The sequence below is a fragment of the Muntiacus reevesi genome, chromosome X, assembly GCF_963930625.1.
Source record: "Muntiacus reevesi chromosome X, mMunRee1.1, whole genome shotgun sequence".
Taxonomy (NCBI): Eukaryota; Metazoa; Chordata; class Mammalia; order Artiodactyla; family Cervidae; genus Muntiacus; species Muntiacus reevesi.
In genome coordinates, this window is record NC_089271.1 from 49,649,747 (window position 1) to 49,668,321 (window position 18,575).

The 18,575-nt window shown below is 39.0% G+C and overlaps 1 protein-coding gene across 9 annotated transcripts in view; it reads left to right on the forward strand.

Annotated features, from left to right (window-relative positions):
• Positions 1-18,575, forward strand: part of FAM120C (family with sequence similarity 120 member C) — a 146,157-nt gene that overhangs the window by 81,686 nt on the left and 45,896 nt on the right. For 6 of the 9 annotated variants that reach the window (XR_010660384.1, XR_010660383.1, XM_065914938.1 and 3 more), the window contains exons 5-9: positions 3,783-3,885; positions 4,429-4,505; positions 4,953-5,233; positions 6,024-6,297; positions 7,166-7,337. Coding sequence is in view for 7 of the 9 variants with exons in the window: in XM_065914938.1 (XP_065771010.1) it covers positions 3,783-3,885; positions 4,429-4,505; positions 4,953-5,233; positions 6,024-6,297; positions 7,166-7,337 (907 nt within the window). In the remaining 2 variants the exon portion in view is untranslated. Of the gene's footprint in view, positions 1-3,782; positions 3,886-4,428; positions 4,506-4,853; positions 4,908-4,952; positions 5,234-6,023; positions 6,298-7,165; positions 7,338-18,575 lie in introns of all 9 variants that reach the window. The other 3 variants (XM_065914932.1, XM_065914937.1, XM_065914933.1) reach the window with 3 other exon arrangements.

An 18,575-nucleotide genomic window follows, 5' to 3' on the forward strand; every position in this document is an offset into this window, starting at 1 on the left:
CTGGACATCTTAATATCTTTATTTTTGTGCCTGGTATTTTAGCCGCTTAGTCATGTCCAACTCTTTACTACCCCATGGACTGTAGCCCCATCAGGCTCCTCTGTCCATCCAGGCAAGAATATTGGAGTGGGTTGCCATTTCCTTCTCCAGGGAATCTTCCCGACCCAGGGATTAAACCCTGGTCTCCTGCATTGTAGACAGATTCTTTACCAATTGAGCCACCAAGGAAGGCCATTTGTGTGCCAGCATGCATGCAAATAAAAGAGATCTGGAATGCTTGGTAGATCCTAGAGTATTAACAGTTACAAACTCTGAGAGATAAGATTATAACTGATTAATTTTTTCCTTTTTTATTATATCTTTTATTTTTCCTACAAAAAGTAAAGTGTTACAGTTAGGAGATATTTTTTGTTGAAAATATTCAACACTGGAGCTATATGGTAAATTGCATACTCTTATGCATTGATGAGAGGAGGGAAACCCATTCCAGTATTCTTGCTGGAGAATCTCATGGATAGAGGAGCCTGGTGGGCTACAGTCCATGGGGTCCCAAAGAGTCAGACACAACTGAAGTTACTTAGCACACATGCATTGATGATGAGAGTATAACTTGAGACATCTGCTTCTGAAAGAGGTTTATATCATGTGTCAAGAGTCTATGAAAATGACCATATCCTTGAACCTAGTAATTCCACTTCTAAAAATGTCTCCTATGAAATAACCCAAGAAACATGTAAAAATATACTTATTAGAACATTATTTATATTTATGTTATAATTATAAATACATAATTTATATAGTATATATTTATAAAAATATATATTTAATATATATTAAATGTATATTTAAAACAAAATAAAAAATATATATTTGATATATATATATTTTTTAAAGTCATATCTTACATTCTATTTGATGAAATTTATAAAGGTCATAAAGTATATTCAAGAGGATTTAAAACTTACATTGGAAAACCTCCTTCCCAATCATCCCCAAGCCCACAGAGATAAATGGTATTTTCTGTTGCCATAAGTCAGTTTCACTTCTGTGCATGTTTGCTAAGTCACTTCAGTAGTGTCTGACTCTGTGCGACCCTGTGGACTTTAGCCTGCCAGTCTCCTCTGTCCATCAGATTCTCCAGGCAAGAATACTGGAGTGGGTTGCCATGCCCTCCTCCAGGAGATCTTCCCAACCCAGGGATGAAACCCAGGTCTCTTATGTTTCCTGCCTTGGCAGGCAGGTTCTTTACCACTAGTGCCACCTGGGAAGCCCAAGTTTCACTTCTACTTGGACTTTCAGTTCAGTCAATTCAGTCACTCAGTCATTTCCAACTCTTTGCAACCCCATGGACTACAGCACGCCAGGCCTCCCTGTCCATTGCCAACTCCCAGAGTGTACTCAAACTCATGTCCATTGAGGCGGTGATGCCATCCAATCATCTCATCCTCTGTTGTCCCCTTCTCCTCCTGCCTTCAATCTTTCCCAGCATCAGGGTCTTTTCAAATGAGTCAGCTCTTCGAATTAGGTGGCCAAAGTATTGGAGTTTCAGTTTCAACATTAGTCCTTCCAATGAACACTCAGGGCTGGTCTCTTTAAGGATGGACTGGTTGGATCTCCTTGCAGTTCAAGGGACTCTCAAGAGTCTTCTCTAACACCACAGTTCAAAAGCATCAATTCTTTGGTGCTCAGCTTTCTTTATAGTCCAACTCTCACATCCATACATGACTACTGGAAAAACCATAGCTTTGACTAGATGGACCTTTGTTGGCAAAGTAATGTCTCTGCTTTATGATATGCTATCTAGGTTGGTCATAACTTTTCTTCCAAGGAGCAAGCATCCTTTAATGTCATGGCTATAGCCACCATCTGCAGTGATTTTGGAACCCAAGAAAATAAAGTCTATCACTGTTTCCTTTGTTTCCCCATCTATTTGCCATGAAGTGATGGGACCAGATGCCATGATCTTAGTTTTCTGAATGTTGAGTTTTAAGCTAACTTTTTCACTCTCCTTTTTCACTTTCATCAAGAAGCTCTTTATTTTTCTTCACTTTCTGCCATAAGGATGGTGTCATCTGCATATCTGAGGTTATTGATATTTCTCCCAGCAATCTTGATTCCAGCTTGTGCTTCCTCCAGCCCAGCGTTTCTCATGATGTACTCTGCATTTAAGTTAAATAAGCAGGGTGACAATATACAGCCTTGATGCACTCCTTTTCCTATTTGGAACCAGTCTGTTGTTCCATGTCCAGTTCTAACTATTGCTTCCTGACCTGCATACAGATTTCTCAAGAGGCAGGTCAGGTGGTCTGGTATTTCCATCTCTTTAAGAATTTTCCAGAGTTTGATGTGGTCCACACAATCAAAGACTTTGGCATAGTCAATAAAGCAGAAGTTGATAGTTTTTTGGATCTCTTTTCCTTTTTTGATGATCCAGCAGATGTTGACAATTTGATCTCTGGTTCCTCTGCCTTTTCTAAATCCAGCTTGAACATCTAGAAGTTCATGCTTCATGTACTGTTGAAGCCTGGCTTGGAGAATTTTTAGCATTACTTTACTAGCATGTGAGATGAGTGCAGTTGTGCGTATGTACTCTTTTGTCTGTTTCTTCTTTCACTCATTATTATGTCTGATGTTTGTCCATATTGTTGCATGTATCAGTCCTTTGTTCTTTATTACTGTACAGTTTTTTTTATCATATGTATATATCATAATTTATCCATTCTTCTGTTGATAGATTTATTTCTAGTTTGGTGCTCTTAAGTAAAGCTGTTGTTAGTATTCTTGTTTATATTTTTGGTAGACATATGTACTTATTTTTCCTGGATAAATACTTAAGAGTAGGATTGCTGTGCCATATGGCAAATATGTTTAGCATAATAAGAAACTCCCAAACTGTTTTTCAGCTCTACCAATATATATTCCTACAAGCAGTGTATTGGACTTCCAATCACTCCATATCCTTGCCAGGGCTAGATATTTATAATCTTAAATTTTAACCATTCTGGAGGATAAATAGTGATTTCACATTATGGATTTTCTTTATGTTTAAGTGGTTTTGGTTGTAATGTTCATACCTTTTGAACCAGTAATTCCACTTTGGGGACATTTTCCTAAGTACATAATTTGAAATCCAGAAAAACTTATATGTACATTTATGTTCTTTGTTGTGTAATTTATAATAGCCAAATGTGAGAAATAACTGAGATGTTGGATATTAGAGAAGTGGTTAAATAATTTATGATACACTTACAATGATAAAATATTCAGCCATTCAAAATTATCTTGTAGTATAATAAAAGCAAGACTTGAAATTGTACATAGAGTATGGTATCAATTATAGAAAAAAATAAATGTTGGGTTGGCCAAAAATTTGTTCGAGTTTAGACTAGCTGTACTTCAACCCCCAGAATATGAATTTTAAAAATCAGTGGGAGAAAAAAGAAAATCAGTGGGAGGAAACACATCAAAATATCTTTGGGTGATGGCACCGTGTAGTTTTTTTCTCCTATCTTTATTTATTTTTTCTAACGATCATGTGAGCATTTTAGAATAGCACAAAATGTGAGTAGTCTTTTTAAACAATTTTTTTAAGTTTTTGAGCTTTTATGTTCTATAATACTCTCTCCCTACCTAATCTTTTCTGCAGCATAAAAAATTGCTCTCTTGGGTTTTTTTTAGCATTTGATTTCTGCCACTGTTTTGAATCTGAAATTATAAAATTGCATGAAAAAGGCACACTCATGTTATTTCTCCTTCTGAACATCTGATATTCCTATATCCAGTCCAGGACAGAAGATAAAATAGAACGATTCAAGAAAGCGGTTGAGTACTATTCAGTCACAACCAAACTCTCTTCGCTGCCAGTGGGGCCCTCCTCCTTTCTAGGTAAGGCTTCTATCTGACCCCAGGCTGCTCTTTATGTAGAAGAAACTGAGTCTCTCAGAACTCCTGGGACAGAGTGAAATCACTTATTTGTATTGCACCCTCCTATAAGTTATTCCTATTTGATAGACATTTGCCTTTTGATTTCCATGTAATAAGAGAGGTGACATCAAACAGGGCCTTCATTTCTTGAATTTTAGATGGGGTTCAATGCCATTTCTTTAGCTTGGGCTTCTTCTGATGCTAATCTCTGTTGTGGCCTGATACATGTAAAATTGCCCCGTCTGTGGGGTCAGGCCTGAATTTGAGTTCTACCTCTGTTATGTACTCACTATGTGATCTTTGCAAGTCACATTTACATGAAATAGAGTTGTTATCAGAGGAAATAATTTAGGTAAGGTTCTTAGTGTAGCTCATAGTAGCTGTTCAATAAATTGTAACTCATATATTCATAATAATTTCTCAGGTGATATGAGGTTACCAGAATGTAGCAGGGTAGAATTATTAGGATTGACTAAAGGAGATAGCCCTTTCTCTTTGCTTCAGGTTTTCAAAATAATCGCCTTGGAAATCCCCCCATTCCACGAAATCAAATGGGCACTATCTCTGCTGGGAAGCCGATGGTAAGTATCTTTTAAGAAGCTTGAGACCATTTGATAGCATTAGACTAGGATTGTTTCCCAATTTTTATAATCTAAGTTAAGGAGTTCAGGTGATTCAGTATTATCAGAATGTCAAGGTTGTATATACCTATGTCATATTCTCAACTTGAGGCTGGCAGACTCTAAAGAAAACATTCAAATCAGCAACCACTAGGTCATCGTGAATGTAGATTAGCTAATATTGAAAGAATGACTCTAGGAGACATATATTGGTCCATTGTCCTGCCTTTGAGGGATTCTGTCCATACACCACTGTTAGAATTATTTCTTGTTATTCTCAGTATGTTCTTTGTATCCCAACAATTCTAGCTACTGGCCTCATCCACTGTGTCACAACCTTTGGGGGAACCATCTTGGAGCCTGGTAAAATGTTAAATAAATAGCTTTTGTGTCTGTTTCGTCCTTTAGTTTTCTCACCACGTGCCCCAGAGAATGAAATATCCACCACCATTCCCAGTGGGACCCAACTCCTCTCTTCTCTTCCCTCCCCATGCTTTGGGGGAATCCCATGGTTTTTCTGACGATTCCATGCTGCAGGACAGCCCCTTTGCCAATTGGGCTATCTCTTATGATTCCTCTGCATCCCAGTTTCCCAGTTACCTTACTTCCAAAGCCTCAACTCCTTTGGGACCAGACTCTTCCCACTCCTCTTCCTCTGATGGTGATGAGCCAGAAGGAGCCAGCTCTGAGTAAGTAGCTATACAGGCACCCCAGGGAATAGATTTCTGAAGTATCTGTATTCTTTTTCTGTTAACCTAGGTAGGGAATGTGGGAAAGTGTATGTTCCTGGCTTTTTTCTGTGACTCTTTGCACTTAAGTGAAGTAGCAAAACTCTATGTTTTGTCACTTCATGATCACTTGGACCCTGTACAGGTAGTAATTTTCAGATACGCAGGCCACTGAGGTAGAAGACAGCATAGCAGCTGGTTAGGAAAGCCCTGGTAGGGGTGTGCTATGTATCATGTCTGTCATCTCTCAGTTTATGAAGAGGAGTAGATTGAACATAAAAAAATGAAAAGGTTTTGTAGAGTTGAAATATTACAACAGTTGAATATGCAGTTATATTGCTTGGTAACTAAAAAAGGGTTCTGAGGATCAAAACAGTGGGATTTTGTATAATCTCATTTTTCTTAGATTATTCCTCCAAGCAGATTATTCTTGGAAGACAGAGCTACTTTGAGGTTTTAATTGTACTTATTTCCTTAGAACATAAGCAGACTTTAAACATGACTTTTATAAGGTATAAAGGACTCAGAATGGAGCCTATGACTTTTGATTGCTTTGGTTTATATCTGAAGAAAGAAGCTAGGAAGATAGTGATGGCCACTGAGAGGAATGGTATCAGATCCAGTGCTAACCCAGTGTCCTGGCTTCTAGAGGGTTTGTAAAATTCCTTGTAATCAGAATAGACATCTTGAGTTGAAATATCTTTATTAACCTCCTTTCTGTCTTCCACACTTATCTTTTTAAACCTTTTAGTCGCATCACAGAAACACTTCAGCAGCAGCCTGGTTGGGAGGATCCAAATGGTGACAGAGGGTCTTGGGTAGAGCCCATTAATGCTGGAGTTTCAAATGCCAGCCTGGGTGATGGTGAGCCCCATATCCCATCTCTGCTATCTATGTCTACAAGGAACCATATGGACATCACCATTCCACCCTTACCTCCAGTAGCTCCAGAAGTCTTGAGGGTTGCTGAGCACAGACATCGAAGGGGTCTTATGTATCCATATATCTACCATGTCCTCACTAAGGTAAGAGAACACATCGACACTTACCTATCTCCCTGCTCTCAACACTGTATTTCAACTTCCTAGGACTGTAGGTTACCAGAGAAAAGTCTGATCTTTGTATCTGAAAGGAGATCAAAGGAGACCAAGTGTGCTAGGGCCCTTCATGTGTCAGGGGTCTCTAGTGAGGTGAGACCAGCAAAAGATGGAACTGTGCAGGAAATGAGGCCTAGAGGAGAAGGGTAATTGTGAGATTTTGGAGAAGACAATGAACCACATGTGTAAACTCTGGTCTTTGGATGAACACACTCTAAGAAGAGGCGTTATACCCTTGGTCTTTACCTCTCCCTGTCCCTCTACTGAGCTATTCCCCTCCTCTAGCCTTACCGTACAAAGTCATTCCCCAGCAGAATGTCTAAGATGAATTTTCCCCATTTAGTCAGCTGTAGTTAATCATAGCAGAGACTTTAAAAATGGAATAGCTTTTTCTGTTTTGCATATTGGGTTATTGTTACCATCTTTTTAAATTCCATATATATGCATTAGTATACTGTATTGGTCTTTATCTTTCTGGCTTACTTCACTCTGTATAATGGGCTCCAGTTTCATCCATCTCATTAGAACTGATTCAAATGAATTCTTTTTAATGGCTGAGTAATATTCCATTGTGTATATGTACCATAGCTTCCTTATCCATTTGTCTGCTGATGGGCATCTAAGCTGTCTAATACTCAGCTGGGCTCTTACAACTTCTTTTTAGTCTGAAATCTTGTCTAAATAAAAGTAGAAAATTTAATAGCTAGGCTACAGTTCATTACTTGTTCTTCTCAGCTCAATTGCAAACCTTGAGGTAACTGATTTTCTCCTTTGTCCTGAACCATTTTCTTTTTAGGGTGAGATTAAGATTCCTGTATGTATTGAAGATGAGTGTAACATGGAGCTTCCTCCAGCTGCCATCCTGTTCCGGTCAGCTCGTCAATATGTATACGGGGTTCTTTTCAGTCTGGCAGAGACACAGCGGAAAATGGAACGCCTGGCCATACGGCGGCGGCTACCTGTAGAAGGTAAATGTGGTTCTAGCTTTGACAGTTCTCTGAAGGCTTTGACTCAGAACAAAAATGTCTGTGCAAGCACGTCATACTTTTGGCTGTGGAACAGTCTATGAGAAAGTGCATAATTCACCAGAATACATATTTGTATGGGAAATACATTAACTTAAGCCCAAATTCTTTAATCGCTAAGCATTCAAAGTAACTTTTACTTATCCATGCTGAACTTCGGGAATGTGGAGATGTATCTGATATAGTCTCTCCTCCTCAGTGTGTGTTTTTTGTTTTGAGATTTGATCTTGTAGGTAATTAGAGCCATTGAGATGTTTTAAGCTCCAGAGTAATATGGTCAAATTAGTACATTCAAAAGAACCAACTAGATTTTTGCTTATGGGAAGATGGAGTAGATGTATTTTTACCTATTCCTCCTGCTAATTAAAACTAAAACCTCAGGATATTCTATATTAAAAAGCACAAGATGCTCTAGAAGGTGAAGAGGTGACAGATTGGCTAAGAGCCTTGGGCTCCAAGGAATGAAGCAGTAGTGAGTTCTCTTGGTTTTCCCTGTATTTTACATATCCCTTGCTGGGTACAGGACAAGCTCACAGCCCAGAAATTCCAACAGCTACAGGCCAAGAAAACCAAGTATTTTGGTTTTCTCTAGCCAAAGTACCCAAAGGAACAACCTAGCAATACAGAAGGTGTTTAGATAATAACCATTCTACTCCAGCTAGACACTATAGAAAAACTATAACCTACTCTTGCTCCAACCAACAAAGGCCAAATGAAGAACCTGGAATTCTACCTTTGCCATACTATAAGAAGGTATGCCACGTACACCTGCTATGGAGGTGACAGACATAGCCAGGTGGGAAGCTAGGACTTCTACTCCCACTTGGCAGTAAAGAGACAGCATCCTCCTTCACCCACCAGAGTGTCAAGAGAAAAGACCTGCTAAAACACAAAATTTAAATAAGATCCAGAGTCTCTTAAAATGATACGCAAAATATCACGGTTTGAATTGAAAATCCCTCATTATGCCAAGAACCAGAAAGATTTCAAACTGAGTAAAGAAAATCAATAGATTTGTGTTATCAGTAGAAAATGAAATCATTGTAACACAACTGATTAAATTACCTGCTAAGGATTTCAGAGCAGCCATGAGAGAGAAATGCTTTAACAAACAATTTTGAACATTGTTTTTCTTCTATTTTTTTTATTTTTAGCCACGCTGCTTGGCTTGTGGGATCTTATTTCTCCAACCAGGGACTGAATCCAGGCCCTTGGCAGTGAAAGCATCAAGTACTAACCACTGGACTGCTAGGGAATTCCCTGAACATTCTTAATGCAAATTAAAAACAGAAAGTCTTAGCAAAGAGATCTAATATACAAAGAAGAATAAATAGAAATTAAGAATTAAGAGATACAATAACTGAAATAAAATACACAAAGGATGGGTTAAACTGCAGATTGGAGACAGCAGAGAAAATAATTTTGAACCTAGAGAAAGAAAAACAGAAATTATCTAGTCTCAGTAACAGAAAATACTGAAAAATGAACAGTGATCAGTGGAATTATAGTAAAAGATCTAATATTTGTGTAAATGAGAGTCTCAGAAGAAGAGAATTACTTAAAGAAATAATTGTTTAAATATTCTCAAATTTGGCCAAAACAAGCCCACAGAGATTCAAGAAGCTGAAAGTGAAAGTTGCTTAGTCGTGTCCGACTCTTTGCAACTGCGTGGTCTACACAGTCTGTGAAATTCTCTAGGCCAGAATACTAGAGTGGGTATCCTTTCCCATCTCCAGGGGATCTTCCCAACCCACGGATCAAACCCAGGTCTCCTGCCTTACAGGCAGAGTCTTTACCTGCTGAGCTACAAGGGAAGACCAAGAATACTGGAGTAGGTAACCTATCCCTTCTCCAGTGGATCTTCCTGACCCTGGAGTCGAATTGGGGTCTCCTACATTGCAAATGAATTCTTTACCAACTGAGCTATCAGGGAAGCCCCAAAGTGAAAGTGAAAGTTGCTCAGTCATGCCTGACTCTTTGCAACCCCATGGACTATACAGTCCATGGAATTCTCCAGGCCAGAATACTGGGGTGGGTAGCCTTTCCCTTCTCCAGGGGATCTTCCCAACCCAGGGACCGAACCCAGGTATCCCACATTGCAGGTGCATTCTTTATCAGCTGAACCACCAGGGAAGCTGAGTGAGTTATAAATAGTATAAACTCAAAGAAATCATGCCGAGATAGATTACAGTCAACCCCTTCCAAATCTAAAGACAGGAAGAATACTTTTTTATTGATGTATACTTGAATTATTATGTGTGTAGGTTTTAGGTGTACAGCAAAATTGGTTCTGTTATTTATATATATATATATATATATATATATATATATATATGTTCTTTCCCATTATAGATATTGAACATATTTCAACATAGTTCCCTGTGCTGTATATATATATATATATAGTAGGTCCTTGTTGGTTATCTACTTTATATATAGTAGTGTGTATCTATGAGTGGGTAGCAGGCAATAAGGCCAGGAGTCTACAAATGGAGTATAATAGGCTGCAAATGTCAGATATTTTTTCTCTCTCTCTTAAGTGGCAGAAGGAAATTTTCCCTTCTCTATACAAAATTAAAAGGAGGGTTCTCTTAAAATTTTGTGTTGCCATGACGGCACCTGGTTCCACCTAATCTTAACTTTTCTCCAGCCTTGAGCTAACCAATGCTTTTTTCTTATTGAAATGGTTCCCTTAAGGTATGTTACTGATCTATGTATTTACTTTAGATTCTGTCTTTCTTAAGACTCAGTACCTCAGAACTGATAATGGTTCAGCAAACCAGTATGTTTTACTCATATATTGTTCTCCTAATCTATGTTAATGAAATTATGTATTTACTTGGAAACCTGCCTTTCTTCAAGATTCATGTCAATCGTTTTATGGCCCAGGATGACTCACCTTGTGCCAGTCTTATCTCAAAATGCATGTTGTGGGTGAGGGGCCTGGTGCCACTCTGAGTTTTGATACATTTCCTTTCTCTATTTAACTGCTTGCTGACAGGTATATAACATACTGCTAAAGGCTAGCAGGGGGGCACTCTTTCTGCCTGCTTCTGATGTCTATGTCAGAAGCTTTCTCTATCTCTTTTATACTTTAGTAAAACTTAGCACACAAAAGCTCTGAGCGATCAAGCCTTGTCACTGGCTCTGGATTGAATTCCTCTCCTCTGGAGGCCAAGAATCCCAGTGTCTTTCATGGCTCAGCAACAACCTTTCATCTGTTGATCCCAAACTCCTAATTTATCTCCCCCTTCCCCCTTTGATAACTGTAAGTTTGTTTTCAAAGCCTGTGTGTATGTTTCTGTTTTGTAAATAAGTTCCTTTATATCATTTTTATATATTCCACATATAAGTGATATCATATGATATTTGTCTTTCTCTGTCTGACTTATTTCACTGAGCATAATATTCTCTAAGTCCATCCATGTTGCTGCAAATGGTAGATTTTCAGTCTTTTTTATGGCTGAGAAATATAACTATGTGTGTTGTTGTTGTTGTTGTTGTTGTTTAGTCACCAAGTCGTGTATGACATTTCGTGAACCTGTGGGCTGCAGCACGCCCAGATTCCCTGTCCCTCACCATCTTCCATAGTTTAGCCAAGTTCATGTTCATTGAATCGGTGATGCCATCTAACCGTCTCATCCTCTGTCACTCTCTTCTGTCTTCAATCTTTACCAACATCAGGGTCTTTTCCAGTGAGTTGGCTGTTCGTGTCAAGTGGCCAAAGTGCTGGAACTTCAGCTTCAACATCAGTCCTTCCAAAGAGTATTCAAGGTTGATTTTCTTCAAGATTGACTAGTTTGATCTCCTTGCTTTTCAAGGGACTCTCAAGAGTCTTCTCCAGCACCACAGTTCAAAAGCATCAATTCTTCAGTTCTCTGCCTTCTTTATTGTCCAGATTTCACATCTGTGCCTGACTACTGGAAAGACCTTAGTCTTGACTCTACCGACCTTTGTCAGCAAAGTGATGTCTGATTTTTAACACACCGTCTAGGCTCACCATGGCTTCCCTGCCAAGAAGCAATCATCTTTTAATTTCATGGCTGCAGTCGCCATCTGCAGTGATTAGAGAGCCCAAGAAGAAATCTGTCACTGCTCCCACCTTTTCCCCTTCTTACTTGCTGTGAATAATGGGACTGGATGCCATTATCTTAGTTTTTTAATACTTTAGCATAGTCAATGAAACAGAGGTAGATGTTTTTCTGGGATTCCCTTACTTTCTCTTTGATTCAATGAATGTTGGCAATTTGATCCTTTGCTCCTCTGCCTTTTCTAAACCCAGCTTGAACATCTGGAACTTCTCAGTTCACATAATGCTGAAGCCTAGCTTGGAGTATTTTGAGCATAACCTTACTAGCATTGGAGATGAGTGTAATTGTCCAGTGGTTTGAATATTCTTTAGTACTGCCCTTCTTGGGACTTGGAAAGAGGATTGACCTTTTCCAGTCCTGTGGCCACTGCTTCATTTTCCAAATTTGCTGACATATTGAGTACAGCACTTTAATAGCATCATCATTTAGGATTTTAAATAGCTCTGCTGAAATTCCATCACATCCCCTAACTTTATTGGCAGGAGTGCTTCCTAAGGCCCACTTGACTTCACACTCCAAAATGTCTGGCTCTGAGTAAGAGACTGCACCATTGTGGTTATTAAGATCTGGGTCATTAAGGTCCTTTTTGTACAGTTCTGTGTATTCTTTCCATCACTTCTTGATCTCTTCAGCTTCTATTAGGTCTTTACCATTTCTGTCCTTTATTGTGCCCATCTTTGGATGAAATGTTCCTTTGAAATTTCCAATTTTCTTGAAGAGATCTCCAGTCTTCCCTTTCTGTTGTTTTCCTCTGTCTCTTTGCATTGTTCACTGAAGAAGACCTTCTTATCTCTCCTTGCTATTCTCTGGAACTCTGTGTTTAGTGGGATGTACGTTTCCCTTTCTCCCTAACTTTTTGCTTTTCTTCTTTCCTCAGCTATTTGTAAAGCCTCCTCAGACAACCACTGTGCCTTCTTGCCTTTCCTTTTCTTTGGCATGGTTTTGTTCACTGCCTCCTGTATGTTGTTAACTTTGTCCATATTCTTCAGGCACTCTGTTTACTAGATCTAATCCTTTGAATGTGTTTGTCACCTTCACTGTATATTCATGGGGATTTAAGTTGTATCTGACTAGCCTCATGGTTTTCCCCACTTTCTTTAGTGTAAGCCTGAATTTTGCTATGAGAAACTGGTGATCTGAGCCACAGTCAGCTCCAGGTCTTGTTTTTTCCGACTATATACAGCTTCTCCATCTTCGGCTACAAAGAATGTAATCAGTCTGATTTCAGTATTGACCATTTGGTGATGTCCATGTGTAAAGCTGTCTCTTACGTTGTTGAAAAAGGGTGTTTGCTATGACCAGTGCATTCTCTTGGCAGAATTTTTGTTAGCCTTTGCCCTGCTTCATTTTGTATTTGAAGGCCAAACTTGCCTGTTACTCCAGGTATCTCTTGACTTCCTGCTTTTGCATTCCAATCCCCTATGATGAATGTGCTGTGTGCTATGCATAGTTGCTCAGTCATGTCCAACTCTTTGTGACCTATATAGCCCAATAGGCTCCTATGTCCATGGGGATTCTCCAGGCAAGAATACTGGAGTGGGTTGCCATACCCTCCTCCAGGGGATCTTCTGAATCCAGAATCAGACTCAGGTCTCCTACATTACAGGTGGATTCTTTACCATCTGAGACATCAGGAAAGACTATGATGAATCAGTTCAGTTCAGTTGCTCAGCCATGTCTGACTCTTTGCGACCCCATGAACTGCAGCGGGCCAAGCCTCCTTGTCCATCACCAACTCCCAGAGTCCACCCAAACCCATGTCCATTGTGTCGGTGATGCCATCCAACCATCTCATCCTCTGTCATCCCCTTCTCTTCCTGCCCTCAATCTTTCCCAACATCAGGGCCTTTTCAGATGAGTCTGCTCTCTGCATCAGGTGGCCAAAGTATTGGAGTTTCAACTTCAACATCAGTTCTTCCAGTGAACACCCAGGACTGATCTCTTTTAGGATGGACTGGTTGGATCTCCTTGCAGTCCAAGGGACTCTCAAGAGTCTTCTCCAACACCACAGTTCAAAAGCATCCATTCTTCAGTGCTCAGCTTTCTTTATAGTCCAACTCTCACATCCATACATGACTACTGGAAAAACCATAGCCTTGATTAGATGGACCTTTGTTGACAATGTCTCTGCTTTTTAATATGCTGTCTAGGTTGGTCATAACTGTCCTTCCAAGGAGCAAACATCTTTTAATTTCATGGCTGCAGTCACCATCTGCAGTGATTTTGGAGCCCCCCCCAAAAAAATAAAGTCAGCCACTGTTTCCACTGTTTCTCCAACTATTTGCCATGAAGTGATGGGACCGGATGCCATGGTCTTAGTTTTCTGAATGTTGAGCTTCAAGCCAACTTTTTCACTCTCTTCTTTCACTTTCATCAAGAGGCTTTTTAGTGCTTCTTCACTTTCTGCCATAAGGGTGGTGTCATCTGCATATCTGAGGTGATTGATATTTCTCCTGGCAATCTTGATTCCAGCTTGTGCTTCCTCCAGCCCATCATTTCTCATAATGTACTCCGCATATAAGTTAAATAAGCAGGGTGACAGTATACAGCCTTGACGTACTCCTTTTCCTATTTGGAACCAGTCTGTTTTTCCATGTCCAATTCTAACTGTTGCCTCCTGACCTGCATACAGGTTTCTTAAGAGGCAGGTCAGGTGGTCTGGTATTCCCATCTTTTTCAGAATTTTCCACAGTTTATTGTGATCCACACAGTCAAAGGCTTTGGCATAGTCAATAAAGCAGAAATAGATGTTTTTCTGGAACTCTCTTGCTTTTTCAATGATCCAGCAACTGTTGGCAATTCGATCTCTGGTTCTTCTGCCTTTTCTAAAACCAGCTTGAACATCTGGAAGTTTGCGGTTCACGTATTGCTGGAGCCTGGCTTGGAGAATTTTTTAGCATTACTCTACTAGTGTGTGAGATGAGTGCAATTGTGCAGTAGTTTGAGCATTCTTTGGCATTACCTTTCTTTGTGATTGGAATGAAAACTGACCTTTTCCAGTTCTGTGGCCACTGCTGAGTTTTCCAAATTTGCTGACATATTGAGTGTAGCACTTTCACAGCATCATCTTTTAGAATTTGAAGTAGCTCAACTGGAATTCCATCGCTTCCACTAGCTTTTGTTCATAGTGATGCTTCCTAAGGCCCACCTGACTTCACATTCCAGTATGTCCAGCTCTAGATGAGTGGGAGTGATCATACCTTCATGATTATCTGGGTTGTGAACATCTTTTTTGTACAGTTCTTCTAGGACATCTTTTTTTGGTTGCTTCTGTGTCTTGGCTATTGAAAATAGTGCTCCTATGAACATTGGGATGCATGTCTCTTTTCAAATTTGAGTTTTCATCTTTTCTGGATATATGCCCAGGAGTGGAATAGCTGGGTCATATGTATGGTAACTCTATTTTGAGTTTTTTAAGGAACCCCAGTATGGTTCTTCATGGTGGTTACAACAATTTACATTCCAACGAACAGTGTAACACGATTCTCTTTTCTCCACACCCACTGCAGTGTCTATTATGTATACACTTAAAAGCTTTTTCTTTGGAGTATAAGTGCTTTAGAATGTTGTGTTAATTTCTGCTATACAACGAAGTGAATCAACTATATGTATGCATATATACCCTCCCTCTTAGGACTTCCTCCCACCCCATGCTCATCCCACTCATCTAGGTCATCACAGAGCACTGAGCTGAGCTCCCTGTGCTATATAGCAGGTTCCCGCTAGCTATCTGTTTTATACATGGTGGTGTATGTATGTCAGTCCTAATCTCCCAATTCATCCCACCCTCCCCCTCTCTGCCCCGCTCACCGTGTCCGCAGATCCATTCTCTATGTCTCTGTCTCTATTCCTGCCTTGGAAATAGGTTCATCTGTATCATTTTTCTAGATTCCACATATGTGCGTTAAGAGTTTTTAATGACGGCTATTCTGACAGGTGTGAGGTGATACATCATTGTAGTTTTGATTTGCATTTCTCTAATAATTAGCAATGCTGAGAATTTTTTTTCATGTGCCTTTTGGCCATCTTTATGCCTTCTTTGGAGAAATGTCTATTTAGATCTTCTGCCCACTTTTTGATTGGGTTGTTTGGTTTTTCAGTATTGAATGTATGATCTGTTTGTGTAGTTTGGAAATTAAACCCTTGTCCATCCTAAGACAGAAAAATTGTTGAAAGCAGCCAGAGAGAAATGATGCTTTACATATAGAGGGAAATAATACAAATAAAGCCTGATCTTTCATCAGAAGTCATGGAGTCCCTTCTGCCTTTACAAAAATAAAGTCTCCACTGTTAAAGGATATACACAAAAAACTCACACAGCCCAAGACTCAGGACAGAAACAATAATTTGTAAGGAGGCTGGATCAGACCAAGTGCTGATTTAGAGAGCCTCCCATAGAGACAAGAGGCCATTGAAACATCATCGTGCGGACATCAAGCCAGTCATAGCCATTTTGGGGAGTTCATCCTATCATGGGTATATTGGTGCTGTAAGTGCCATCTTGGGACCTTCCCTTTAGTTTATTAGTGCCTGGACCCAGCCCCACCCACCAGCCAATTAGCACCAGTCCTAGGATATTCCAGGTCAGACAGATAGCTGGGCAGATACACAGACATACCCACCAGTACACTGGCTGCTATACTGAGCTGCCAGCCACACCAGGCCCCAGCCCTGTCCAGCTGCAGGCGAACATCAACTCCAACACACTGGGACCTATCTCCACCCACAAATGGGCCAGCACTGGCCTCAGGACCTGGCTTCACCTACTAGTGGATAGACAGCAGGCCTTGGACCCTCTGGCCTCCAGCCCCACCCATTAGCCTTTCAAGACCAGCTCCAGGCCTAGAGACAAAAAAGGACATTACATAATGATCAAAGGATCCATCCAAGAATATACAAAAATTATAAACATATATACAGCTAACATAGCAGCAACTAAATACATAAAGCAAATATTAAGAGACATAAAGGGAGAAGTTGACTGTAGCATATTAATGTTAGGGAACTTGAACACCCTACTTAAATCAGTTGACAGATCTTCCAGACAGAATATAAATGATACACTGGCCTTAAATGATGCATTAGTCCAATGGACTTAGTAGATATATAGAAGTTACATCCAAAAGTAGCAGAATACACATTCTTTTCAAGTGTGCATGGAACATTCTCCAGGATAGATCACATGCTGGGCCACAAGATAAGTCACAGTAATTTTAAGAAGACTGAAATGATATCAAGCATCTTTTCCAAACACAGCAATATGAAGCTAGTTATTAACTACAAGGGGGGGAAAAAGCCTGCAAAAAAAGTCTCAAACATGGAGGTCAAGCATTATGGTACCATAATAAATTGTAACATAATAAATAATAATAATAATAATAGCATATATAAATGATCAATGAATCACTGAAGAATTCAAGAAGAAATCAAATAATACCTAGAGACAAATGCAAATAGAAACATGGTGGTTGAGTATATACGGTGGAATGTAGCAAAAGCAGTTCTAAGAGGCATAGTGATGCAAGCCAGCCTCAGGAAAAATAAAAATCTGAAACAACCTAACCTTACACCTAAAGAAAGTAGGAAATAGGAGCAAAAACCCCAAAGGTAGTAGAAGAAATGATAAAAATCAGAACAAAAATAAATGCCATGGAGACTAAAAATAAGAACGATGAATGAACTTAAGACCTTGTTCTTTGAAGTGATAAAACTGGTAAATTTTTGACTAGATTCATCAAGAAAAAAAGAGGGCCCAAATCAATAAAATCAGAAATGAAAAAGGAGCAGCTATAACCAACACCACAGAAATGCAAAAGATCATAAGAGATTACTATGGACAATTATGCACCAATAAAATGGACAACCTATACCAGGGGGAAGGTGGGAGGAGAGATTGGGAGTTTGGGATTGATATGTACATACTGCTATATTTAAAATAGATAACAAGAATCAGGGAACTCTGGTCAGTACTCTGTAAAATAACCTAAATGGGAAAAGAATTTGAAAAAGAATAGGTATATATATGTATAGCTGAATCACTGCAGTATGCCTGAAACTAACACAACATTGTTAACAAACTATATCCCAATATACAACAAAAATTTTAAAAATTAAAAAATAAATAAAATGGACAACTTAGAAGATAAGTATAAGTTCCTAGAGATGTACAATCTCCCAAGACTAAATCTGGAAGAAATGGAAAATATGAACAGGCCAATTTAATGAAATTGAATCAGTAATCAAAAACTCCCAACAATCACGTAAAGATTAAAATAAACCAGTACAACACTGTAAAGCTATTATCCTCCAATTAAAAAAATTAAAATACCTGGGAATAAATCTAAGCAAGGTGTTAAGGGACCTATATTCAGGAAATTATGACTTTGATGAAAGAGATTGAAGATGGCACAAACAGAAAGATATAAGTGCTTGTGAAATGGAAGAGTTAATAGAGTTAATATTGTCAAAAACCATACTATCTGAGGTAGTCTACAGTTTCAACACAATCCCTATCAAAATACCAACAGTGTTTTCCACAGAACTAAAACAACTCTAAAATTTATATGGAAATACAAAAGACCCAAATAGCCATAAAGTCTTAAAAACAAAAAAAACATGGAGAACAGTATGGTGTTTTTCCTTAAAAAGCTAAAACTAGAACTACCATATGATCCAGTAATCCCACTCCTGTGCATATATCTGGAAAAAGTGAAAACTAATTTGAAAAGATATATGCAACCCAGTGGTTATAGCAACACTATTTATAGTATCCAAGACATGAAAGCAGCCTAAATTTCCATCAATAGAGTAATGTATGAAGAAGATAATGGAATACACTCACACTCTCTCTCACACACACACACACATATTAGGATATTACTCAAGCCATTAAAAAAGAATGAAATAATGCCATTTTCAGCAATACAGATGGAACTAGAGATTATCATACTAAGTGAAGCAAGTCAGACAGAGAAAGACAAATATCATATGATACTGCTTATATGTGGGAAATCTGAAAAGTTGTTCAAAAGAACTTACTTACAAAACAGAAACAGATTTACAGACTTCAAAAACAAACTTATGGTTACCA